Raw genomic sequence first — 27,848 nt, 5'->3', positions numbered from 1 at the left:
GACACGAATGATTTCGATTGGTATTTATTTTCGTAAGATGAGTGTTCTTTATAATCGATCTATAATATCATACATCATAGCATTCCGTTTATACATAATTACAATTGTAAATTCTGGTTCGCCCTTACGAGTAATTAGTTAGTGGGTTCGTCGTATGTCGCGAGCTGCCATCATTTCTTTTTATTCTTTTCCTTTTTCTCAATTCTCTTTCACATCGCCATTCTCAGCCGAGAAACATGAAAAATCGTTTGGGCGCAGGCGCGTACAAAAAGAACCTGTTTCCGGCCCTCCTCCCTGTTTCTTTCACTTGTCGTCGATTCGCACGCAGATTCTGGCTGTGACGCGTGACGTTTTACTCACACGCACGTGCACAGACTACGAAAATAAGGTATACAATGTATGTACAACGGAAAGAAAAAAGAAAGAAACGACGGTCGATCGTCGTTCGAACGTCGTACAAAATTTCCTCCACGTTTTTTTTTTTTTTTCGTATTTTTCTCGTGTTTCCCCGAATTCGTTCGATTATTTCCAATACGATCGATCGACGATCGACTACGATCGAACGACAGGCGATCGTTCGATGACGTAGGAAGGAAATCTCCGCGGCAGTGCCCGCTACTGGCCGCTGGTACAGCGTGTGTTCTCGTATAGGATCCCTAGGAAACAATAAATAAAATCTATCTATTCTCATTTATCTAGCGCGAGACGACGTAAGCTTTGATTCAGCGATCGATCTGTTTGCCCGCCGTTTTGCTCGCCGCGACGATCACTTCGGACCTCTACACTCGATTATTCCTTTTTATCATTCTTTACTCGTTGTTTTGCGTATCGGTGCGTTCACTGCCGATTAGGAGTGTTTGAAAGCGTTTAGCATCGAAGGATAGTATTTAACCCATTTGCATCATGCTCTACTTCAGAGGACTGGCCCTATCACCGCGCGCGGTCGTTCGTAGGTGCAGTAAATGACATCCGAATTTTTCATGGAGTTTATGAAAAATTTAATGTTCAAAATGATAGCTAGATGATATTACTTCGCAAACGTTGCATCTTACATTCTTTATAACAGAGGGAAAAAATAAAAATTATTTATTTAAAAAAACATTATTTAGATTAAAATGGAAATTTAAAAAGACAGTCGCAGCGCGCGTAATAATCCGCGCTTGGTGATAGAAGACAGTCGCAGCGCGCGGATTAATCCGCGCTTGCATGCAAATGGGTTAAGAAGTAATCTGGGCTGTGTTTAGAACTGTGTCGGTATCTAGGATCGAAGATGATTTAGGGTACTTGATGCGTTGATTTTTTGGAATTATACACGTGAATCGCAATACGCGGACGAAGGCAGTAAAAAAACATTGTGATTCGTATTTAAAGATTCGAATAACGATGAGAGGATTAAGAGTTCTGGGCACTTTAATATCTATAGCGTAGCCGACAGTGAACGCGTAGCGCGTCGTCTTGGATCGGTTCGATATCCCGGCCCGGATCGGTTCTCCTTTACAAAACTATCGTCATCATCTCCGTTCCTTCGTGTAGCATCGGTCGCATCGAAGTAGCTTAATTGATTAATTACGCGATACATCGAAAAAAGGTACTATGTTTATATATACAGCAGTAGTAATTGATTACTGATTAAATAAGTGGCATATTTATACTAAACGTTACGTTTATCACAACGATGATAAAATCAGCCGGAAGACCGAAACGAGGGCGCGTTCGATCTTTCCATTTGTCGCTCCATTTTTCATCTAACCTCCACACTCCCTTCATTCGTCTCCTCCTTCTACCGCCCCTTCGATCATCAGGGAAAGAAGCGAGCAGAGGAACTAGCTCGATTCGCTGAACATCTCTCCTCAGTCGACCAGCTTTCTCTTTTTCGTTTGATGCTCCGTGACACGCGAATTGGAACAGGAATCTTCACGGGACCGGACGTACCTCCCACGCTAGGCTCTCGATTCGTAGACTTACGAATTTCGATCGTTCGGAGACTTTCGTGTATTCCGACTTTTCGTTCGTCGACCTCGAAGAACGATTCTGTCCGATCAAGCGCGGCTACATAGGCGAGGTGGACGATTTTTCCGATTCCAGCGGCGTGGCCGAGGGTTTCCGAATTGACTAGATTGGAGCACCTTGCGTTTGCACGAAAACTAACTCGAGAACCGGGATTGGAACGCGTCAGTTACCATCCCAGGTTGCCCCAGAGGATGACGTCACTGTCGCTGGCAAGATTCTTGAATGAAACGGTCGATTCGAATCACCTGGGTCCTGCTTCTTAAGTACTTTCGCTGAACGTGTCCGGCAACCATCGAACCGCGACGAGATCGGCTTTGTGCTCGAGACCGACTACGACAGAATTATCGAAGCCGCGTGGGTGGCAAGATTCCGGTTCTTTAGAAGGTATCGGATCCACGATATTGCACGTTTTCGTCGAACGACTGGATATACTCGGTCAAAGTCGCGAGCCAAGTCTTCCGCTGACCTGTTCCGATCGAGATCATCGACGATCGCAGTTTTGGCATCACAGTAAGGGATAATAGTCGCGTCCGCGGAAGGAGATCGGTCACGAGCCGCTGGTCGACAGAACCGATAAGTCGCGATGAGCCTGTGGGTCTTTCGAGTGGGCGTCCCTGACCGCTCTGGAGCCAAACACCCGATCGCAGCCAGGGATCGTGCATCTGGCTTCTTCCTTTCGGTCCTCGGAACCCGGCGAGGACATTGGCGAACCTGATCCAGGAGGATGCCTGTTCCCCTGGTCCTGCGACATCCTGGTCAAGTGGTTGAGATGCTGGTGAGTAAGCCCGTTCAGACCAGCCAGGTGAGAGGCGAACGAGGACAGGCCGGAGAAGGTAGCTCCCAAGTGAGGTGGCAGTAAAAGAGGATGCGGGGGCGGTATTCTGGCTGCCAGATCAACGGCAGACGGTAGTCCAGGTGTGAGAGGATAAGCTCCGAGAGCACCGATGCCCGCGTCCGTGTATAATCTCGCGAGGAACTCGTTGTGCAACAACGGATTCATCTGGGTATCGTCTACTCTGGGTGATAAGCTTGGTGGCAAGCTGGACGACATAGGCGGACTCGACGACGTGGACAGGAGTTTTCGATGGAGGTTCAAGTTAGCCGAATGCCTGTCGCGTGACCTCTTGGAGGGGAAGGCTGCGTTGCAACCGTCCACGCTGCAGCGATGCATCAGCTTTAGATGGACGTTCTGATAGTGCGTCTTGACCCCAAAATGGTTTTGGAACACCTTGCCACAGGCCGTACATCGGCGCGGATTCTCCCGGTCCAAGGGAACCTCCTGGGTGCTGACAAAGCCACCGTTCTCGTAACGGGCATAGGTGATAAGGCTATTGTCCGTATCCATGGCCGCTGTGGAGGGTGAGGCGCTGGATGAACGAGAGCCACGTGAGGAATTGTCCATGGTGGTCTCCTGGTGCGTCGTGAGGCTGACGGGGCTGGTAGAGCCGCGGCCAGACCTCGAAGCCGCCTGCTGCATCCCGGTGTACTGCATCGCGCGACCCTGCGACAAGGACTCGAGTTGACGCAAAGTGTTGGTCGAGGAGTCGTGGGAGAGGTCGTCGGCTGTCGTCGGACGGCTGTCGACCGAGCTCGGGGCACGGGAGGGATCATCGGGACGCTCACCTTCTTGATTACGCAGCGCCGCGTTCACCTCCTCATCATCATCATCCTCCTCGACCTCCTCCATCGGCTCATCCTCCTCATCATCACCTTCCTCCTGGTTCTCTTCTTCCTTCGCCTTCTCCTCTGGCTCCTTCTCCTTTTTCAACGACACTCTCGTCGTTGTTTCGTCTTCCTTAGTTGCCTCCTCGCTCTCGCTCTTCCGTCGGTCGGCCAACTCGGAGGAATTCGGATCTTTCTGGCCGATCGAAGCCACGGAAATTGAGCCGGCTTCTGTAGCACGAGTTTCCGCCGGCTCGTGGCACGTCTTTGGCTCTGGACTGATTTGCCTCTTCGGCGATTTCACGCTGCTCGCTCTCGAGCTCAGATCCCGCGGCTCGTCCTGAGATAGATCTTCCACGTTCTCCTGCGACGACGCCGTATCGCGTTTACCACCGCCACCGTTCGTCCGCGTTCCATCCCTTGCGTTGCACGTTTCGGGCGAACGGGAGCTCGACTCGTGGTCGTTGAAGCTCAGATTCTTTGGAGAACTCGGAGAGATTTTCCGCTCCTCTGCTTCCAATCTGGACATGGACATATCCTCCGGTTGGCTCTGGAAGTCGTTTATCGCCGACATTCCTGCACCCTCCGACAGACAACGTCTTTGTACTCGTTCCTCGTCGTTGGACGAATCTCCGTCTGTGGACGAAGAGTGAACCTCGGTTAGAACGGCGCATCGAGTAGGATGCTGAGACTTCCTCTTTCGCACGCCTCTGCTGTGCAAGGACGTCGAGTTCATCGAGTTCTGGCTCACGGAGTAGCTCTGTTGATCGATCGTGCCCATCGAGTCGTTGTCCTCGTTGCTGTCCGCGTTGCTCGCGAGATCCTCCTCAGTCGGATCGCCGAAGTACAATTTCGGTCTCTTTGCCAAACTAAAGTCGGCTGGCTGCTCATCGTCGTCCTCTCCGGGACGCAGAGGCAGCCTAGAGGGCAGGTTGCTCGCGTCGTCTTCCGCCACAACTACGATACCTCCGTCGTCGTCGTCTTCCTCTTCTTCCCCTTCTACTGCCGCAGTAGAGGCTTGAGTGGAGGGTGACACCGTGTCGACCACGCTGTTGCTAGAGAAAGATCCTCTAGCTGCAGCGGTGGTGTTGGGCGTCTCTGCAGCGGTCGTCATCGCCACGCCCGCGGTAGTCAGCGCGGTGGTCGTCGAAATACCCGCGTTCGCGCTCATCCTCTGCTGTAGAGCCTCGTCGTAGCCCGGTCTACCTTGACTCTGAGACTGTAAGTCCAGGTGTTTGAAGTCGAGGCCGCACAGCGAAGCTGGCGATCGAAGATCGGGAGGTGGAGTCAGCAACGGAAAGGAACCGAAGGGAAGATGGTTGAGACCGGTAGCTGGAACAGGTAGACCCACTTGGGGTGGTAAAACGAGCGCGTGCGCCATGGATGAGCGGCCATCGTGCGGCGAGATCTTCCGTCGCAGATGAGGCGAATGCAGTTTTGGATTTGGATTGGCGCTGTGTCTGTTGCGCGATCGCCTCGAGCTGAACATCATGCTGCATCCCTTCACGGTGCACTGGTGCATCTCGCGTAGATGTACCGCGCTGAAGTGGATCTTGAGCGCGCCTTTGTCGCAGAAGGTCTTCAGACAGACGTTACACTGCACTCTTTTCTTCCCGGTGGTAGGATTGATGAATGGAGTACCGAGGTTCGGAGGGATATTGGCGGACGCGCCCCATTGGCTGCCCGGCCGTTTGCCTGGCGAGTGGGGCTTTCTTCCGGGGATTCCGGGTGGCCTGCCTAAAGGAGCAGCTTGGAGAGGTAGTGGAGGAGGGTGTCGCTGCTCGGTAACGTGCTTAGACATGGAGTCGCGCCTGCTGAGGTTCAACGCGCTGTCCGAATTCTCGTCGTCCTCTTCGTCTTCCTCCGAACCAAACTCGCTGCTCTTCTCGCCTCCGCTGTGCACGTCCGCGGGCGCCGTCATGCCTGTCACCGAGCCTGACGACTTGCCCATTGGCGGTGGTGGAAAATGAGTAGGGAAACTGGGTGGAAGAGCACCAGAAGACACCGCCACCGAGAGCGGATGTCCGAAATTAAGCGCGGAAGAAGAGACAGGCGCTACGGGCGGCATGTGAGGCCTCTGGAGCTGGTTGCTGCTCGAATGGTGGGGCGGACTGTGCGGGCTCTGTGGATTTCTCATGGATTTTCTATTTTGCAACAGCTGCTCGGCCGACGGTGGTGGTGGGAGAGGTGGGAACGCTGGCAGTCCTAAGGTTCCTAGCTTCCGAAAGTCGAATGGCTGCATGCTCTGCAGTCGGTTGAGCGGTGATACCGTTAGATGGGAATCTAGACTTCTCGGGGGTGAATTCGCGTTACTCGTCACCCCCGCTGCGGAGTTTCCACCGGACGAAGATGAGTAGTGTTTTTGGGCCGTGGGCGACATCGACGGATGCGAGACGGAGGGTGGCGGCGGCGGTGGTGGCAGAGGAGGTGGCAACCTCGAGCCTGGAGGCGGGAGACCGCAGTGGAGTAGGTGTAGAGGTGGTGGTAAATGTGCTAGTGGCATCGTCGGCGGCGAAGGTCGTCTGCTTGGTGACATAGCATCCGTCCCCGGCGTCCCGGCGGCCAGCAGCAACTGCTGCACGAATGGACGCGTCTCGGCGAATCTGAGGAACTGCTGTAGTACCAGCGGCTCCTCTTCAGGAGAGCAGATGCTCCATCGGTCCAGCACCGGGCCGTTCTGCGAATCCTGCAAAACAACAAATTCATCTTTCGTTATTTTTAGGTTGCTCTAATCTGAATTAAGATACGAAGCAACATGGAATACAAATTAAATAATTTAATCCAAAGCCAGCTGGAACTAACATATCGCGTTTCCCTTACGTTTCATGGATATCTCTTCGTTTATCATTTACATTTCAACATCCTTATAAATCTATGAATCGCCACCGATCAGAAGGATTAATCGTAGTACTTTGATGGCAAAATACATAGAAGTGCGGTTTCACGAACCTGCAATTAAGATCGAGTTCAACGTAAGGATGTCAGAAGAAAATTACATCTTCTAGGAACGCGTGACAATTATCCCGGAATAGTCCTCAAACTGTAAACGCCGTATAACGTATTAGAGATTAGCTACGTGCCGCACGCAAAGTGGCGGAAGTCGTTTCGCTTCCTCTTGTAATTCCGCGTTTTACGGTCAATATCGTGTTTACAGACAAATAGTACCAAGTGCACGTCCGCGAAAGTTCTTGCGGATTCTTTCGTAACACACCGTAGAAGAATTATGGTATTTATAAATGTTTATTTATTTTAAGATATAAATATTTTAGTCCTGTAATAGCCACTTGCTCTCTCAGTGTATCACACGTGCTTCGCAATATTTAACAATTCTCAGTTTTTTACGCTTACCGATCGTTCGTAGATAAGTTTCAAACTCCGGAAATTCCGGAGCGCGATTATAAATTCAAACTAAACTGTCAACTGTGACGTCAAGCGTCGAGAAAAAGCGTGAAATCCGCAAAAACACTTGTGTGTCACGGTCGTCTGTCAATGAAGCGTTGCAGGAATTAGAATTGCAATCGTATTAATAGACTTGGTCCGTATTGCTAGCGATTTCTATACCTATAATCGAACGTTAACCAATCCGTTGCCGAGCCGTTTCGATACTAACTTGTTACTTCTTGTTTATCCTCGACTTATGATCAATTTCTCCTGATTATATTATTGTGTTACGCTGCTTTACCATGACTTGACAAAAAAAAAAAAAAAATTAAATAAAAGGAGGCAAATCCTTCTCTTCGCGTCCCTAATTACGAGATAAAAAGCAGCTTTATGATAATTCCTTGTCCGGACAAAAACGCTTCCTTTATTCGTGTAGCGTGGAAGGCCGCTTACGTAATGACCATGTGCACAGGACGATTAATAAGAACGGATCGACGAATAATCGAACTAATTTATTCTCTTTAACGCAATTAGTTCTAGGTGAGTTGTCGCGGCGAAACGTCCACGTTGCGTACGATTCATCGATCGTGATTAACAAGAATCTGAAATTATCGACAAGGCAATCCTGTTCGTTAACGATAACAAACGTTGTTAACGCCGCGAGGGAGTGAGACCGACATCGAAGATTAAACTGTTATTGAAAACTGAAATTTTCAATTAAAAAGTGGTGCTCCATTTAATTGTAAATTTCGTGCTAGAAAATTTTCTTTCCTGATTTGTTGACATACTGGAAAGGAGAAATAACTGTATATAATCGTAGTATTACTAGTATTATACGAATCGCAAATTTGGAAAGTAGCATTGCAGGTAGAACGTAATTATCGGACAGACTTCGGTTATCTGAATTTCTCGTACATTTCAAAAACGAAGAAGTGGTGGATGGAGAGCGTAGGAAGAAGACAAAATTCTGCTAATTGATTCGTTAGTGTGGCCAATGTGGCCATCTAATGAGTTCTACACATTCTTTTTACGCGTGAAAAACACAGTCGGAGGAAGAACCCTGTTCGAAGAGCGTTTTACAGCCAACAACTATGTACCTAGTAAGAGAAAGAAAAATGATAGAAACGAAATACAAGATTACGAGCTTTCTAATAGTAAATGCAAAAGAAAATAGTTTCGTACGGTAAAGTTCTTCAGGCATCTCCCATTCCAATACGCATCCGAATCTTCAATCAACAACGATATATTATTTTCCTCGTTAGCGTCTCGACAACCGTAAAGACATCTTTAATTCAACGAGAAGAAATCGTTTCTTCTCGATTTAGAAAACAAATCCACGTACGCACACATCCCAAAGAAGAAAGTAGCAATTTCCGTCGTTTAGTATTTTTCCACTTCCTCGTTGCCGTTCATTGTCAGCCAGCGACGTGCTTCCAGAATCGACTCGCAAAATCCGCAGCTAAGGTCGCCGGTTTCTCTTTCGTGTTCTTGATTTCGATACACCTGTTCTTCCATGGAATTCCGACAAAAGTCACGATCACTTCTCAACGATCGATTAACCGATCGTTCTTGCACCAACATTAGATCGATCCAAGATCGAACGAGAAACACCAGTTCATGCTTCGTCACCAGACTTTTCAATTACCGAGATAATTAATAGTCGAAGCTGTTTTTCAATATATTAAAAATTCTATAAAAATGGAGAATTCCAATATCCATGATCTGATCGGGAGAAATTTACATTCCCGTGAAGAAAGCTAGGAAAAAGATAGCAGAGAATTTCTTTCAATTTGATGGCATTTTCGTATAATTTTTTTGTTATTGTGATCCAGTTTGGAGGGTCTCGCGTAGCCGGAACGTCACGTATCGACACCGGAAGGTAGTCACGGCTCCTTCTAAAATCAGGGTGGCCAATGCGAATATATAGAGCGTCCCTGTCGGCGTCGAACTTGTATATTTACGCATACCGACGGGCTCGACGTAACGCAGGACGGCACCGCGGCGCGACGCTTTTCGCGTCCCGCTGTATATTTCTTCAAGCACGCACACGCGGCCGCGAAACGACGCAGCGCCGCGTCGCAAACCCTCGTTTCAGCGACGCCACTCGAAATTCGAGGCGAACGCCGCGTTATTTTTCGCACCGAGCTCGCTGACGCGAGGCGACGCGAATCGCGCAAGGCTTTCCCGAATACAACGCGACTTTGTAATACGAGACAACCGCCATTTTCTCTTTGTCACGTTCGAGAATCATTGGGATCGCGACTCGTACGTAGAATGAGCGTTCGATGTTTCCACGCGTTACGTTCCAAATAATCGTAACGATTACTACGTAATTTTCTAAAGCTCTCTCGATATCCAATTAAAAAGATCTAAATCTCTTTGTCCGTTTTAACACGTGGAGTTTGCTAACAGAGAAACTCGAATGACAATCATTCATCGTGGGCATGTAACGGGGCGCACCAACAAATTACGAATGGAGAATTACGGGACACGTCCAGGACACGAGAAGAAGGACACTGACCTCGCAGAAAACTGAATTTTAAGACGAAAGAATTTTAACACGATCCCGTCAAGTGTTTCTTTAAAAGATCGTTAATCAATTGTGGGAACAAGAAAACGAGCACCAAAAAGTCTCTAATTCCGTGGCACTCTGGTGCAAAACGTTCCGCGTCGCTTCGTTACCAGCCTGTAGAACAAAGATTAACTTTTCATTAAGCGACCCGTAGAAAAAACGTCCTGTAACTTGTGCCGCGACGCGACGGCGAGTAATAAATTTCCAGTTTCAGATTCCACCGAGTCTGGTAAAAAAGAAGCGGTGAAAGAAAAAATGGGCGAAAAAAGACGTTTTTCGAGCGCAAAAACTACAGACGCATTAAAACGAAACGTAACGACGAAAAATTTCCCAAAAAATCGGTAAATATTAGTCGGTGTGCGAAAACGTCGACGTTCGTCGACGTTGCGCGATTTTTACACCGGCTACCGCTAAATATACTTCATTGGACGGAAGCTGCGTTCGACGTTACGTTATGAACGCGTCGACCGTTCAACGCCTCTATTATTCCCGGTCGACGTTCTAATTGCGACACGACCAATCGGTGCCGACCTCTGGTAATGAATTGACGAGAGAAGGAGCAGGTTACAGTTATGGGATCTAGGAGACTGGCTGTGAAAATTATGGTAATCACGGGTGACACGTAGGCGCGATACTCGTGAACCTGGCAATCTGCTGGTTTTTATATTTGTTATAGGTTATTGTTAATTCAAGATATCGTTACGTTGAAGTGCGATTTTCCTAGTTTCGCAGTATTTTTACTCATCGCTGAGATCTCGCCGCTCCTTTTACGTATATTAAAATATAACACGATTTTCTCCATACGTGTACCAATGAGTATCGTGTAGCTCGTAGTATAAAAAGAATCGAAAGAAATCTTGAAATCTTAAAAATTCTACGTGATGTTTGCAAAATTATCAACTACCAATCTCTATTCCTGCAATTTAACGCGTGACGTTATCACCATCGCTGTTACCCTGTCAACCACCCTAAAAATTCCACTTCATCGAAAAACCGCAATTCTGCAGCGTGTAACCACCCTATAACCAAGAGGATTCCTATCAGCTCGCGTGCGGAATTAAATCCGAGTCCCACGGTACCGGCCGCGTTCTTAGACACAACCGTTTAGGCGTTCCTTTCACGTAACGACGAGCGTTTAGTCGTTTCGCGGAACTGCTTTTCACCCGGCGGACCTCCGCTGGTCACGCACACGTGCGAACCATCACGACTTCGCCCAGGACGAGCGATTTGCCACGAAAGAAACGAAGACTATCGGACTAAACGAGGAAAATCCGTGTGGGAAAGTCGCGAACCGGCTGAAAGACGCGAGTTTTGGAAGGTGATTATCCGGAAACAGGCGAGAGTACGAGGCGGAGAATGAGTCGTTGTTTTTCTGAACACGACTGTTCGAAGGTGAAAGTGGAGACTTCCAGGGAACAAGAGGTTTTTATCGTCTTGCGAACCGTTGTAGCTCGTCGATGATAATTCTTAAAACGTTCAACGTAGAAGGTTTTCATTGTGATTTGATTAATCTCCAATAGGATGAAGCGAATTTTGGCTCGATGCTTAATTCGTTCATTGACGATTCTTTTCGAGGCTGATGGTTTCTCGTTTGCCCAGTTTCAGCTGTGATATATCGCGTAACAAGTTTGCTATACCTATCTAATACGTTATGCGCGCACAAATTACACCGTGCGACGAGTTATGCTAAAGTTAGTACGACGAACGACTGGCGCAACCCTTCAACCTCGCGACAAACCACTCAGCCAACACTTTACTAACCGCACGTTCCACCGTTTCCACATCGAACGAGCCTCGAAACGGTTAAAATACAACGAGTTACTCGAATCGCAACAAATCTACCGCTTGAGAGTGGACGAGAGGAGAAAAAAGATGGAAATACGAAAGAAAGGAGAGCCATGGCCAGACAGAAGAAACGAAACGGACTGGAGTGGATTCAGGGGACAGCAAATTGAACAGCTCGGAGGCAGAGGTTGGTAATGATCGAAGAGGCAGCGGACACGGGGCCGGAGGGGCGGCGGTAACAGTCGAATTAGCGAAATCACGCGTACGTGAGAGCAATCGCTAAACCGTTGATACCATATAATCGGTAATATCTTTCCGCACGCTAGAATGTCTCTTTTTGCGCGAGGCCAGCCTCCTCCGGGCGATCAGCCGTTTCTTGCCTCTTCTGTCGAGCGGTTCGCCGCTTTTTGGGACATCTAATGTCCTTTAAATTGGCCGATGAACTCGAACGTCGCGCTGCTTATCCCTACGTCCGGGGGATTTTATTAATTTCCACGACCGCTGATGGGATAATGATAATGATAATAGACCAGGAGGACGTTGAACCGTTGCGTCGGTCGCTCGTTTGGACAGAGGCATTGTTGAACTAGGTTTCAGAAAGGTGACGCACGGTCCGACGATGGTATCAATTTGGAACAGTGGGTTATTTTCAGATGGAATGTTGTGGTTTTTTTGCTCGCGCAGAATACTCAGGTGACACGGTTTCGATAGAACGGGAATCGAAAGGCGAGGATAATTGTCAGGTGGCACGGAGTTTCAGCGAAGCTAAATAGACGGTTCTTTTCTACGTGTACCGTACAATTCTATTTATAGGGACAAAGTGTTAGCTAGTGTGAATAAACGAGCTTCTGTTAATCGAATTTACTCGTCCGAATGTGAACTTTTATCGTTCCAATTGTCACATCTATTCATCGTATATTGAAATTTCTTTGAAAATTTCTAATTGCGCAAAGCGAGTAACGACAGATCTTGGTCGGACGAGTGTATTTCGATTGATTAAACCGATCGTAAATACGCACGCCAGAATTAACAGCGATAGTTACGTGTATATATACGCGATATACATCGTGTTACGTACAGCGGAACAAAGACGTTGCTAAAGTACTGACTAATTACATATTCTACTCTTGATTAGGATTCTTTGCACCGTGTAAAAACACCGAAAGCAACCATCGTAGCAGCGATATTAGATTCTACGGCAAAGTGGCAAAAAAGTTAAATTATAAGCGAATTTTTTGTCTTATCAAATTTACTAGTTCCGTTGATTTCAGAAGTCACGTTAATGCCAATGGCGTTTAAAGATGGATGAAAAATGTAGGTATATATGTATATAGAGAGGAGACGAAATTACCATCAAGCTGGCAGCGTCACTGTCAGCGAGCGCGTTCATGCGTCATTTACTGTATCTTAAATCGCCCCGGGTGCGGTTATTTCTTGCGTATTTTACATTGTGGCCATCGCGAATCTAAGCTTCTCTTCCTGGACATATTCTTGTCACCGAGATAGCGAAGAAACGCAATTTCGAAATATCACCAGGAAGAACTTATATAAATTGACTGTTTCTTGTATCGTTTTACGCGCAAGCTTTTATCTTTTTTTCATAAATCACAAGAGGCGTAATAAAAGATGCGCTATTTATAAGAAGTTGTTGCATAATCCTACGGAAGACCGCGGTATTAAAATAAAACAAATTTATTTAATAAATTAAGCCGTTCGTTTGTCGATTGATAGGTTTACCGTTCGTTGAAAGTCGCCAATATATTTAAATAATCCTAGTTTAGAAATCTGAATGAAATCAAGTAGATTCATCTATTTAATAGTACAACAGGTGCACCAACAATACACGATTACAGAACCATTCGAATACAAAGCATTTAACCTGCAGCAGAATACGACGCTAAATACACCGAAGTGGCCAAAGATTTCCCACGAAAAAGGAAAAGAAAAAGAAGCGGTACCCCGGTTACGCATCGACCATAAATTCATCTAATTATTTGCATATAACAATTCTTCCCTTCGAAACCTGCGGCGGCTTCTGTTTTCACGGAACATTTCCAATTAAATTTTCATAATGTTCTATTTCGCGATCATCCTGACGATAAAAGGTTCGCCTCTGTCGACGCCACGCATGAATCTTTCCTTTCCTTTCCTTTTCTTTTCCTTGTTTTCCTTCGAATCAGCTTGTGCAAACTCATCCCCACCCTTCAGTTTCCCCTCGTGTCGTCGATCATGCTCGGCGATCCGCAAGATTTACGCGACGTAAACAAAGGAAAGGAAACGCCTGACTAGGAAGGCACGTAATTTAAACAAAAAAATAAATCATACGGCTCGCGGTGAGAATCGGAACGATGTGAATCGCGTTTAACCCGCTTGCAGCGGGCACGACCGCGTGCTACGGGGTCTCCTCTGGCCGTCTTCTCACGGAAAAATCACCCAGGCTAATGAAATCGGTCGCACAATCGCCATTATTCACGGAAACGGAGCGCGAGGCGCGTGACTCGTTGCGCTTCGCGAAAATCCTCCGCTCGAATTGCCTCTAGGAAAACGCTCGCAACGGTTTATCGCTGGCTTGGCTTTTTGCACGGCTTTCGATTATTTTGATTAGTTTGCATGGGTAAATTGATCGATCGAAAGAACAAGAAGCGCGAGCAAAAAATTCGCTACGATTGATTTCGCTTGGAGCGGCGATGGTCCGCTGTTTACGACGCAGGAATCTGACATGCATCTATCGCATTTGACGGAATGTTTCTAATTTCTAATTTTGAATTTTTACTCCTCGTTGCGCAACATGTTCTAGGTTTTTCTCGTTGAACAGCGCGTTTACTTGTCGTGGAAGTAATCAATATCTACTATTGAACAGTTTTCGCTTATTCTGCTTAGAAGAAACTCGATGATTTTCTTGCCAATCGTTCGACGGATTAAATCGATTGTCTCCTAAGTGCTGTATAATTACACATTTAAAGTACTCAGCTTTGAATCAAGTAATTCGTACCGTTATACTTAAGATTACGTAATATTTTAATCGACCTCGAGAGCGTAGTAGAGAGCGTAAAACGTGCTTTAGACACGAAACACGTTTGGCGTGACACTTGAACGTATCTGATACGCTCTGATCCAAAAACACAGAGACAACAGCGCTGATAATTTTATTTCTATTTAATTAACAAATGTATCTTGATAGAGGAAAAGAATTTCCATGAAATTTCCAGGGTCGAGTGTTTATTTTATTTTATTTTTTTTTCTATTAGAACATAAAGGAGTTCGTTAAGAGCGTTAATTATCGAAATAATGGCGCAATCTGATTTCATAGAAACTCTGAAAATAAACTAATAATGTGACATAACGATCTGCTGATGGCGGTTTTAATAGCGTCGTAACGAATGGACCGAGCACAATTAGCTCGTTCGGAGCGCCATTGCTTGTTCGAAAAACAAGAAAAAGAAAGCGCGCATTCATCTCGTATAAATCTACAATTTAATACCATTCCTCACACGTTCCCGCGCATAATCTTCAATCTGGCCACCAATGAATCACACGAAATAACAACCAAAAAGAAACGAAACAGGGGGAAAAAAACATCATGTCGCTCTGTACCGAAAATCAACCCGTCAAAGAGAAGACCCAAAAGAAAAGTCACACGTAGAAAACTAACCGTGTGACACGAAATAATAATTAACGCGCGGTATTCCGTCAACGAGGCTCGACTTTCCCGGCCTGAACGCGGCGAGATCGAGACTGGAGGTGGAAGATTGATACACGGCCTGCATAATTAAGCAAGAACGCAGCATCGTCGGACGTTCTTAATTCGTTGGGCGTTTACCGTCGTCCTTCCATCGGCACCCAATTAGTCCTTTAATTAAGTCCCTGGCAATTACCGGTCGTGGTTACACTCTGGTCGCGTTAGTGAAATTGTTCGATCGTTATCGACGCGACTGCGGGGCTTTCCATCGCGGTTCTCTCGCACGAAACGATCTTTTTTTCTTCCTTTCTTTCTCTTTCTTTTTTTTTTTTTTTTTTTACAATATTTCAACGATCGTTCGGCGCGATTTTTATTACCCAGCGATTATTTTCATTCGCCCCGTCCAATCAACTTTTACGAGCATAGCCAGTTACTTTCCTCATTATTTGCGACCTCTTGGCTCTTAGGAAAATCTGCGTGGCACACGGACTTCTCCGTTTCCACTTATTTTTCATCCACGTATTATGTCTGTTCGGTATCCGTTTCGGGTTCCGCGAAGCTCAAAAATAAATTCTTTTTTCTCCAAAAGGATCCCTTGCGTCATTGATAGAGTTATCGTGTGTATCTCTTTTCACTATCTGTTCTCATCTCCTTCTACTCTTCTTCTGCTTCTTATCCTCTTTTAATGGTGTCAGGACTGGTCAACAGCGGGTTGCTCGGTACGCCGAGTTTAAATATCGCGTGGCTTCTATGCACACGTAGGAGGTTTCTTTGTTTTTACGGGACTAGCGTTTCTGGATCGCTGTTAATTGGCAGCGAAGCTTCTGATATCTATGTGGAAACTCGATGATGGGCTGTGAACGCATAAAATAAAGAACGGATATTATAAATTCAGCTATGTTTCCTTTGTGTTAGTTAACGAGTCTCATCCTGTTGCCTTAACTTCTAACCTTTAATACAGTTATTAAGCAAGATTTCCAACACTAATAAAACAAAATTATAATAATAGAATAAAACAGATATTCAACGTCGGGCTATATTTTGAAAATTATATTTCCAATTCAACGTCCTATCGATCCTAAGATGTTCCTCACCACGTGCCAAATAATAAAATATACTCCTATCGCAAATCCAAAACTGACGTATGATCTCTATCATTTTTTTTTTTTTTTTTTTTTTTAAACCAGCGTAGCGCGGGCACGCGCCCCGGCGGAACTAACGCGACTCCTCGAGTCCCGGCCAAATCGCCGCCAAACGACTCGCTCGCTCGCTGTTGGCGTTCCCGGTCGCTGTCGCCATCTATCGGCGCGATTGCGAACGAGTGGAGCCGCCAGTTCGCGTTTCCCTACGAAAGGAGAGACAACACCGATCGACGGCAATGCCATCCGTGACTGGACACCGCATATGATTTCACGGCCGGTGCCCGCTGTCTTATTCGTGTGTAGAAATCGTGAAGATCTCGCGTGGATATCCGCCTTTAAATTGGATTGCAGCTACCTGCAGTCTCTCTTTCCCCTTGTCCCTCCCACCAGTCAAAACCGTTCTTCTCTGTCTCCGTTTCGGCCGGTTACTGCGTTTCTCCTTCCGCCCGAGGAGGTTTCTGCCTTTTTCGCTTCTTTGGAATTTTTTTCTTTTTTTTTTTTTTTCGTTGTTTTCTTTCTTCACATCGGCGGTACTCGTCTTTACACGCGTGTAAGAACGAGCGATGGGATACGTTGATTTGTTACGTAAGCAAGTAAGCGAATTGGTCTCTGTTCGAGGTGTTACACGGGTGATTTCGATGCTCGGGGACGAAGAAATAGTCTCGCGTGCTTTCTTCGGGGATAATCGAGATCGAAAATACGAACTCGAAGCGTTTTTATGCCGTGTTTCGCAGTTTCGATAATTACGCGTGATTTCCACGAGTCGGTCACTTTGGTATTGCAGCTTTTTTTCAGCTGCTAGTTGTTTCGCGAGATTTCCATTATCGTGATTGGCGTGTTCCTTTCGAAATTTAAATACTTTGTCGACGAACCACGTCTCTTGTACGATGATCAGTTTCTTACGCGTGTCACGCAATTATACAATTTTTGACGAACCGTGGTAGCAACTTTATCGTGTGGAGTAATCCTTTTCCGAAAGTTACCGAAGGAAAAATAATACAGTGTAACGAAAGTATTCGTGCAATCTTGATTCACTTTTTTCAGTAGTTGTATATGACGTTATGCTCTGGCTCGCATCAATCAAAACTACAATTTCCTCTTCTTCTTCTAATATGTATAACTATTATAACATATAACTATCAAAGGTTTGTCGCTAGTGCCTGGATAGCCTTACGTCTCCGTGGAATAATTCCTGACGTTGATTTTTGTTTGCGCGCGCGATAAAAGTACTTCGATATATTATGAAGGTTGTGCAAAAATTTAATAAAGATTGATTCGCGATCGACCGATGTTTTCTTACAACATACATTTGTGCTAAAAGCTTCTGTTACTTAAACTGTTACACATTATTGCGTGCAACGTTCGAACGTATTAAAGTCGCGTGAAAAAAAAAAACCACGACTACTTAACACGTTCTCTGTAGAATGGATTGCATATTCTCAGTTCTTAAACTTGGTAAACATACGAGCATATCTCGAGTAAAAATTATTCGTCATTAGAGAATAACGTAGATAATGGAAAGTCTCATGAGAGCAGCAAGTGGAATCCATATCGGCCAGAAAGGAAGTTACCAATCGGTGGTCGTTTGAAAAGGGAAAAGGATGATGACACCGCGGACGAAAAGGAAGGAAACGAACGCGGAATCTCGAAGCGGTATCGCGTCCAGTCCGTTTATCCCTTGGTTCAGGGCAATTTCGCGGCGCCCTTTTTGCCTGAACAAGAGCACGAGGACGCGGCGGTTTCAATCAGTTACAGCCGCAGGAGAGCACCGTGATTACGCGGCGCAGACGGCATTAAACACTGGCATTACGCATTAGTACATTAAGAAAAAAGGCCCGTGGAACGTTATCGAGCCGCGGGATCGGCCACCGAATCGGCCAGTTCGCGGTCCTCGATCGTTAATACTCGTTGGTCCTTTTGTTCCGCCGCGACCACGGTCCCGGAATCGAGAACCGGCCATTAACGATCGATATCGCGGCGAATTTCATCCTTCTTCCAGTTCTTTCTTTTTTTTTCTTCCCTCTTTTCTTCTTTTTCTCCCTTCTTTCCTTTTCCTCGTAGCGTCGTGTTTTCTACTTTCCAACGATACTCTTTATGTACTTCGTCCGAACGATGATCGCTGGTGGAAGTATTCATCGTCCAACGATGAACAATGTGACTTTGATCGACCCGATCCATGCGTTTAACGCCACCATTATCGCGGCAGGAATGGTAATTCCCGATGACCTCGGGCTGCACGGCTCGAAAAATCCTATTTTCTCTAATATTTAGTAACAAAAAAAAAAAAAAAAAAAAGAAAAAACACACGTGGCTAATTTCCACGCGAAATATAGCGGGGCATGTTGGAACGAACGACGCTACGACGAGTGGGTGTGAATTTTATGGTAGGGAAAGAGATTAGAAAGAAGAAAGATTTCAATTGAGAAACTGAATTTTTCGTATTTTAACGCCGCCGTCCGATTGCTATTTGTTTAAATTATCGCAGAATCACCTGAAAAGAAAAGCATTCGAAGCTGTCTGTATAGGTTGAATAAGAGAAACAGAAAAATGTATAAACCTTGTTACGTAATGCAACGTTTTCTATTTGCCAGTTTCTTTCAGTTGTTATTTGGTAAGATCGAAAGGCGTACGAGTTACGAACGACGATATGGAATATCGTGACACCTGGATATGTTCGATGGATATCGACTCGTCTTTGGTAGAAAGAACAAAGTAGAAGTTTCGAACAAGTCGAAGGTATTTGCGAAGGTATCCGTTGGTTCGCGGTTACGGCTAAATTAAGATCGTCGAGTGTTTGGGTGTCGGTCGCGCGATCGAGTTCTTGGCTTTCCTGGAGTGGAATCTTCTTTGGTTCTCGGTTGTTTGGATTGTGGCCGCTTGGATCTTTGCTTGGCCAGTTGCTTCGATCGAAGGATGCACGGTTTTCGTGTGCCTGCGGAGTGTTTGTGCAAGTTTTGGATCTTCGTGGATAGAGTTCTCGAGTCTTGGTCGTTTGGACATTGTCTTTTTGTTTTTGAAGGGTAAAATATCCAATTTCAATTGCGAGAATGCGTTTTCAATCTTTTGTACTGTCCTGACGTTAAAAGAATATATTTCTCAGTTTTTAGGTTTTTGGTGATCGACGTGGAAAATATTTTAATTATGTAATCAAATGGTGTTCATGTTATAATAAATTTTCTATTCGTCGATCCTTCATTTCTATTTTGACGCTAATTCATCGATCATTAAGTATCATTAAATTGCACGAACTGGCATTACATTTCCGGGTAAGTATACATTTTCTTCCATTAAAATAGAATATTTGGACACGGATTATTAAAAGAATAAAAATTCTATAGCAATCGAGGTCGATCTGTGATCTTTGAGTATATTTATTGCCATAGTTTTACGTGAGAAATACCGTGCCCCTATAATTTTTTCATATTCATAACTCTTTAAAATGTCCGTATACCGAGCGCTTAGCGTCACAATATAAAACTTCGTACTCTTTGTCACCTCCATTCCACAGCACTATATAATTATTCGCATATTAAACTTGTCACGTAATATATCAAACCTGCACGGTATAATTATCCAATACCTTAACGCCAGAGTTTTCGCTCGCTTACACGACACTTTCCATCCAGCACCTTTAATCATCAATTACCTACACGAACGAGCCTTTAATCCCAAATCACCCACAGTGCACCTCAAGGACCCTAAATCTCTTATCCTAATTTTCATCCTACCCTAAATAATATTTCAGATTTCATATTCGATCCATTTAGTTCATTAAAGAATCAGCTTTAGAACGAAAGAATTTAAGAACGCAAATAGAATAGTTTTCAAATCCTTAATCTTAGTTCTCAAAAATGAATTCAAATGAAACACAGAGATAATCGAAAACAACGAACGAACGGCTGCGCTCGTTATTTAACAGTTACAGCTCGTTACAAACAGGTATTGTATAACTCGATCGCGAATATGATTAACGTCAAAAACGCGATACCGCTGACAAGCGTTTGCATTTCAGCGATTGCGAGCCACGGACGTTCGTTCCGGCTAGGAGCGTCACGCGTTACGTTTTAATTCGACCGGACCAAGAAATCTGCCTCGTCTATTAACGCGGCTTTTTTTAACGCAAACTTCCCGCTAACCGAGTTGATACGATCGTCGCCTAACGAAGCGTACGATGCATCGCGGTTCTTCGTTAGAATCAGCGAAATAAAATGGAGAATCTTCGGGAAAGAATGGTCGATTCGATGGTGCCGTTCTTTTCGCTATTTTTGACTTCTCGGTCGTTCCGTCTTCGATTTGATATTTGTAGTTTCGCGTAAACGTTGCAATTTTAGGCTATTTAATTTTATTTCTATATTCTATATCGTATGCGATGAAATATTATTTTTGACAAAGCAACAAAACTATCTTAAATTCCTTAAACAACCATGTTCCACGAACAACGACGCTATTCACTGCGACGAAAGAATTCTTGTCCTTCTAATGACTCGCGAAACAACTAAGAAACTATTTATCGTTATCATCGCGTTTACCAAGATCCATGTCACTAGCCAATTTTTCACAATTCGGGCAGCGACCCACCATCAACGAAACGCGCGAGTATCATTGTCCGAAGAATTTTGATCTCCTGCTTTTCCTTATCCCTTTCTTTCGTCCTGTCCTTTTCTTCGTGCTTCGTGTCAAACACGACGGATCGGTAGTACAGACGTAAACGCCAGGTCCGAGTTTTAATTTCCTCGGAGCCGATCGCGCGCCCGGTTTCGCGTTTCCGCTCGAGCGATCGACCCGGGCCGTCGATCCTCTTCTTCTCGTCTCCCCTTTCATCCGACATCGCGTCGTACCGCCTCCCCCACCTCCTTCTTTAACTCTTTCTTTTCTTATTTCACCCTCTGTCGCTCGATCCCTCGATCGAGCCGTGTTCGAGTCTGTGCATCGTCTTCTCCACTCCGGAATGCTCTGTAATTTACGGTTTTGGATCATGCTCCCATCGAGGTGGAGTAATGACAGGTCGATCGGCTCCGGGCTACCATCTTTGCCGGTTTCCGCTCTCCGCCTCGCGTCTACTTATCTTTGCCACTTTCGATCCTACGAATCGACCAACCTACGTGCGCGCGTGTGTGTATTTTTCTTTATTTCCTTTATTCTTTTCCTTTCTGTTTACGCGAATTTCGAGAATTGTGTACGTACAAATTTCTGTGCCTGTGATCTCTGTTTGAAATTCGCTATAAAAGTAAACTTCTTTGGAGTTTGAACGTTGCGCGAAAGACTTTAGAGTAGAGTACGACTGGATATGACACGGAGCGTTGATGAGTTTATATAATGTTGATCATTCGGGAAATTTTGGGCTTGTTGTACAACTCGGAAGAAGGACGTCGCTAAAAATGTCAAAGGTGAAGTATTTCGTAGCGTCGTTCCGGACTGGCATGTCGGACGAAGTTCCATTGGCTCGGGACGTAAATCGAATCGAAGGCTCGTAAAGAGCAAAGCGCAGTTAGACTCACAATGCAAGGTTAGTCAATGTAATCGCGATCATCGCGAAGCCGTTCAAGAGCACGTGACAGCGAAAAGAACGATGCCTACGCAAATGCTGAAACGCCGAAGCGAGTCAGGTTCAGAAGGATTGTCTTCGCAACCGTTGATCGACAGTTAATCCGAGGAAATCTCGCGCGTCTGTTATTATTCAACTATTGTTCAACCACAGAAATATCAAAAATTCCTTCACAACCTAAACCTAACACCAAAAATTTTGATACAGATAAATTGATTCGTTGATCAATTCGATTCATTGATCAATTCGATTCATTGATTAATTCGATTCATCGACTAACTTGATTCATCCTTGATCAATCCCATCATTCTCTAACTCTCATCCAATTACAGCCTCTCAAAGTCTTTGTATTGTACTGTCTATTCGACTCCATTCACATATCCTAAAATTGCAAGGAAAGTTAACAAAAGTCAGAATTTCCGTGTAGAAGATTCCACAATCCTGCCTAACAATTTCCCAATAACGTTGATCGACCATTCGGACAAAAAGACTCGCGGTCCGTCGCCAAACTCACGTCGATCCGTTAAAACTCGCGCGCTGGCGCTTTGTTGGTACGCGGGTTCTCTCAGTGGCAGATCCGTCAGGCTCGTCACTTTCGTTTTCCACTGGAATCGGCCCGTTCCGAGCGCTCGCGGATAAATTCGTCACGGTTGCCTGCGGCCCTTTCACGGCTGACGTGGCCACGGGGGAAAAATCGCCGGTCGATGAATAGTCGCACTAATAAGAAGAAAACGCGCCACGGGGGAAAAAAGCTTATACAATTATGGCTGTCAACGACGGGAGTGCGCGCTCGCGCACGTTGCCTGCTAATAAACCGGCCGATCCCCGATCGAACAGATATTATCGAGCACAGCCGAGCGGCGATCGTCATCTGGTCGATCGACTTATTTCACTTCAAGACCGATACGCACTTTTCGTCTTCCACCGTACGGTTTCTAGATGATCAGGTTGTTTTAGTAGAACGAACAGCCGCGTTATCGTGACGTTGGGAATAGTATTTTTTTTTTTTAAGTTTTACTCGTATGTATATATATGGTAATATATGGTAATCGAAGATTTATAGCGATGATATTTAGATCCTTGGAAGTTTTCTTGGCGAAGTAACTTTGATTGATTCGATAAATCGTTAATAATCTAAGAGCATTTCCCACTACGAATTCCCGTTTTTGCGCCGGCTCTCCTGCGCGAACAACGGCGAAGCATCGAGGCACGTTCGACAAAGAGTCATCGAATGCGCGTTCGAACGTCCTCGCTTCGGGGTCGAGCGATTCGCGACGCGGTCTCCGGGCACAGAATTCGCTCGTAAATCGATGCGCGACTGGCTGAAGGCGGTTTCACGTTCTCCAAAGCGTTCCGTCGAGGCATCCGCAGTAAACTGCGACGCTTCTGCTCCCAGCGAAACCCTACCGGATTCCACGGCCGTATTGCCAGCCGCCGCCGCCGCCGCCGCCGCCGCCGCCGCCGCTTGTCGTGCGAAATTGCCTTCCGCTCCGCGAAACTCGTGCTCGATACGCCGCGCCGCCACGGCCGCGATATGATTTACCGTTTCCACGTCCGCGACCTCTCCCTCCGGCTCGCACCAAGAAGATAGCCCGATACGTACCGAGTCCGTTTCACCGCGGAAATTTATCTACGCGACTAATATCGTTTAATCTATCTATCGACGAAGTCATTTAATGGGAGTTATTTTCGTGAATTTGTTCTGGATCAAGATAGATATAGCTACTCAGCTGTATCGCATATCCATTCGAGAGAAGAGTCGTTTGGATCGATGATGACTGTTGTTCAGATAGATGGGAGGAAATGGACTATTTGGGATTCAGTTTGAAACTGACAGATTATTGGCAGAAAGTTTTTCAAGCGTCGACTGTAAGTTTAATATCCTATGTAATTGTTGAATTGATTCGATATAGCTACATATGTATAGCATCAAAGTGATTTCCCTTCTATGGATTAAGAATCTAGAAATTTCTTTGATCCAACTTAAAACTGTCACGGAGTTTTGAAAACGTGCTTTTATCGGAGCCTTATGGAACGTACGATTTCGATAGTTTCGTGAAAAGTAATATGTGTTTATGAAATGTGTGCGCAACCTTCGCAATTACACAACTACGTAATTGTTTATAAATAACTAATTGGAAAACGAATAAATATTTGCAAACATATATTTGTCTTCGGAAAATAATCGATTCACAATTCTTCTTTTTGTCCTTACGTAAGAGGAACGAATGAAGCCAGGTAGTGCGTGCCTACATTGTTAGCGATAGTTTTTTAACAACCACAGGGTTGAATAGAAGCGTTTGTATAATAATATACGGTCGTTATCAAGCTTTCGTGACGTGATATTTCCTCATCAACCATCTTGGAGTCGAATTATTACCGACGTATATAACTGTTGGTAAAAAAATCTTTCCTTCTATTTCAAATGCCTGCACGGAAATCTTATAAGCGTTTAGTTTGAGAATTTGCAATAATATCGTGAAAAAAGGAAATATATTAAGATATAAAATTCAACGAATATTATAATCTTCCACTTACCGATCTTAAGTTAAAACGCAAAGTTACGGGTTGATGTCGACTAATTTCGTCGAACTCGAAACGAAACGCGCTGTTCGAGGCAATCGAAGAATCATTACGAGGAGTTTATCGCTCAGTGATAGATAGCGTTTAACAGGATACTATAATTAGCACGATCATCGTGAGTGATCTGCCACTTTCGATAAAAAGAGCGTAGGAGGAAGAAACTCGTGCGAACGAAGCAACCATTACGATCTAGGCGAAACTTCCGTTTGGAATTCTCATATTTTCGAACCTTCTGTCAATAGCAAATTACTAACAAGTCGCTTTAAACTCTCGGGAGTAATATTAAGTTAAATTCATTGATATTCGTTACGTTTCTTCGAATTATCTGGAAACTCAATCCTCTAATTCTTCTAACGCGAGAGAACGCAAAAATAACCGTAAGAAATGCGTTCTAAAACTATTTTTGAAGCCTGTGGCCGAGCATGTATGTGCCAAGAAGCGTTTCAATTACAAAAGATAATACAGTCTGTATATAACATTGTCCAAGCTCCAATGTTCCTTTACACTGTTTGACAGCGATGCCTTCGCTTAGAAAAATAAAGATCGAGCAACGATAAATTTCGCGATTCCGACCAACGACGTCCTTTTTTCTATCTTTCGCTCGCGACATAATTTCTAGGAAACCTTCGGGACGATTTTCGCTCGACAAATTGCCGACGACTGCTGTCTCTGCTTGTTAAGTTGAGCGTAGCTCGATGTTCAAAGTTGGAAGCGGCGATGACAGTGAATTGTCGTATAATTTGAACAAAGATTACGTCCTAGGGTAGTTGAGTTCTAAAATTACCTGCTAGCGAAATGAAATTTTACCTGAATAGAAACTCGAGATTTTCAATCACATCGAAATTAACTCGCGCCATAAATATTCATTTCAAACCAAAGTCCAAAATTGTCAACTGAAAGTAACTTCTTTTCAAAAAAAAAAAAAAAAAGTATCGATCTTCGAATCAAAGTAAAATCATCATTGATCATCGTAAATCACGAAATTTTGTTTCTCCATGGGATTATCTCGCACGCAATCTTTCGACCCATACAACGATGGTCCAGAAACATCGACGAGATCGAAACGGCTCGAAAAGATCCGATCGAAAATGGTAACTTTGTCGGTATCTCGTCGACGATCGGTGATAACGTCGACGTAACAAGCGACAAGTCGAGCCGGTGAAACGCGGAATTAGCGCCTTCCCGCTTTGGGGATATCACGATAATTGGTCGGGAATTGTCGCGTGCATCCAGCCGCCGTCGTCCATTAACGGTCCACGATCGAGCAGACTCGTTTGGCGTTCGATCACGGCATGATGGGTTTCAAAGAACAAGCTTGAAAAAAACACGATACCTCCGACAATACTCGGACAGTGCTTATTTCATCCTGGAATCCGCTTTTTACACGCGCTTTCACGACGCTTATTGTCATCGTGTGCTATCTAAATGCGACTTTTATGCATCGAATTTCCAGTAGAACCGCGGATCACGAGGATCGCATCGGACCATTCGTTAATCCTGTTGGAAGAAAACAGGTTTCCATTCTCCTTGACATTTGCCTAGAATATCACGGCGGAATCGTGGTTTCAGGAAGAATTGCCTACTTCAGCGTGGTTATAATCGAAAATGAATCGACGACGCTGATCAATTATGGATCTGTCAATCGTCGAAATATCGCCTCGATCTTCACCAAATTGGATAAATCTTCGTTGCACGGAGCGAAGTGATAAAGTTCGTACTTCTGTCCATAGTATTGTTGTTCGTTCTATCAGTATGGATAACGATGTTGATCTATCGTTTGATTTCTTACGAGATTTCGAATTTATTGTCTCGATGGTATTAGGACTTTAATTCTTATTTCTGTTTTAAAAATTTTCCGACCTTTTGTCTCGTCAATCGTTCATTTTTACTTTCTTACCGTTATTTATACTCTCTTATCGCTTGTGTCGAGCAAAATGATTCTCTTTGCAACAACGATACTCGATGGCAATGACGATTTATACGTCGAAAAGATCCACTATTCTTTTATACAATTTATTTGGCTACTCGTCAACGATAGCGTGCGCGAACTCACGGGCAAAGTATGTATCGGTGTTTAATCGGAATTCGAATTTCCACGCGTATCGTGCGCGACTATTCTACATTCTCGATCGAACTGACGAAGACGCATCGCGCCGGAGCTCATACAGTGAAAGTATCAAATGTAACTCCGGTTTCGCGTGTTAAGCCTGTATAAATATCCGTGGACTTTCTCGCTCGGTCGCTAACTATCGGCACGATGCGTCGTTAGCGCGTTCGACGAATTTCTACGGCGCGGCGTCGCGACACCTTTTCAAGCACGTACTTTTCGATGTACGTTCGGCACGTACAATGCCTAGAGAAAAGCAACCGTTTCAGTAAGACTTTAAATTCTAGCGAAAGATCTCAGTAAGTTCTAGAAAGTTTTGCTAGGATATTTAACATGAACGATATCTCCCATCTGGTTTCAAATGTATACCATTTTTTGTACTTTAACACATTCGCTGCTATTGGCGCATAGGTTGCGTCGCTCCAATTATCCAGCGATACATAATGCCGCTGACGTAAGTGTTGGGTTTTTGCGTGCGCGTTTCGTTAAAAACATTGTATATGCAACTTAAAATACAGACATATGTGATTAAAAAAGCGTAAAATTCTAAAAATGATATAATCGTATTTTAGTAACAGCGAATGTGTTAAAACGATTACTAACAATCCGCCTGATGTTACTTCGAACGAAGGAAAATGGCGTTACGTCTCTAGGATGGAAAAATTCTAAGCAATTGTATTAAAAACGATCATTAAGGATTGACCTGATATTGCATCAAACACAGAGAAACGGTCGTGTGTCTTTACGATCAAAAGATCGTAAACAATTATATTATTAGATATTATTGAAGTAGTATAGCGAAGAATATGTCTGTTCGCGTTGAGTGCCGTGAGCCACCGTGGCTCTGTACAGCTTTACTCTGTACACGATTAATTGGTCTATAAGTTGGCATCGATATCGATAGCAGGACTTTTTTGAGAGGTCGATCGCTAGATGGTGGATGTTCCGAGGAAATAGTCGCCTGTCGGGCATTGTAATCACCCGTTAGCGTGATTTGGAGCGCGAGACGCCCTCGGGCTGGCTCGAAGCCGCAGAAAAAGCGCTTCTGAAGGGACGAGGACCGCCCTCTTCGTATTCTCAACACGTTCCGCCAGTTTCAGTGATGTGTTCGCACGACCTACGACACTCGACGCGGCACCGGGGAAACTTCCTTGCAGATGAATCACTTTAATCGAATCAAACAATGGGAAACCTTCGAAAATTCTTACGTTCCTCCAGGCATTTTAACATCGACCCATTCACGCCTTACAGAAACTTTTCGGGAGAATCGAATCTTCGCTAAAATATTCCAGCGTTTTAATCGAAGTGTCGATGTACACAAATACAGAATTTGTAAGACAAAGATCAAATTTTAACCGGAGTCTCAAACAATGGACTTACGT

General features: G+C 44.9%; 1 protein-coding gene across 2 annotated transcripts in view; it reads right to left on the bottom strand.

Annotated features, from left to right (window-relative positions):
* Positions 1-350: 350 nt before the first annotated feature.
* LOC126878093 (zinc finger protein basonuclin-2-like) overlaps positions 351-27,848 on the bottom strand; it is a 264,566-nt gene continuing 237,068 nt past the window's right edge. The window contains exons 5-6 of one of the 2 annotated variants that reach the window (XM_050640543.1): positions 3,634-6,358; positions 3,204-3,511 (exon numbers count right to left, since the gene is read on the bottom strand). In XM_050640543.1, the coding sequence (XP_050496500.1) occupies positions 3,339-3,511; positions 3,634-6,358 (2,898 nt within the window). In that variant the 3' untranslated portion in view covers positions 3,204-3,338. Of the gene's footprint in view, positions 6,359-27,848 lie in introns of both variants that reach the window. The other variant, XM_050640542.1, reaches the window with a different exon arrangement.

The sequence above is a fragment of the Bombus huntii genome, chromosome 2, assembly GCF_024542735.1.
Source record: "Bombus huntii isolate Logan2020A chromosome 2, iyBomHunt1.1, whole genome shotgun sequence".
NCBI lineage: Eukaryota > Metazoa > Arthropoda > Insecta > Hymenoptera > Apidae > Bombus > Bombus huntii.
This window is presented reverse-complemented; position numbering and strand designations above follow the sequence as displayed.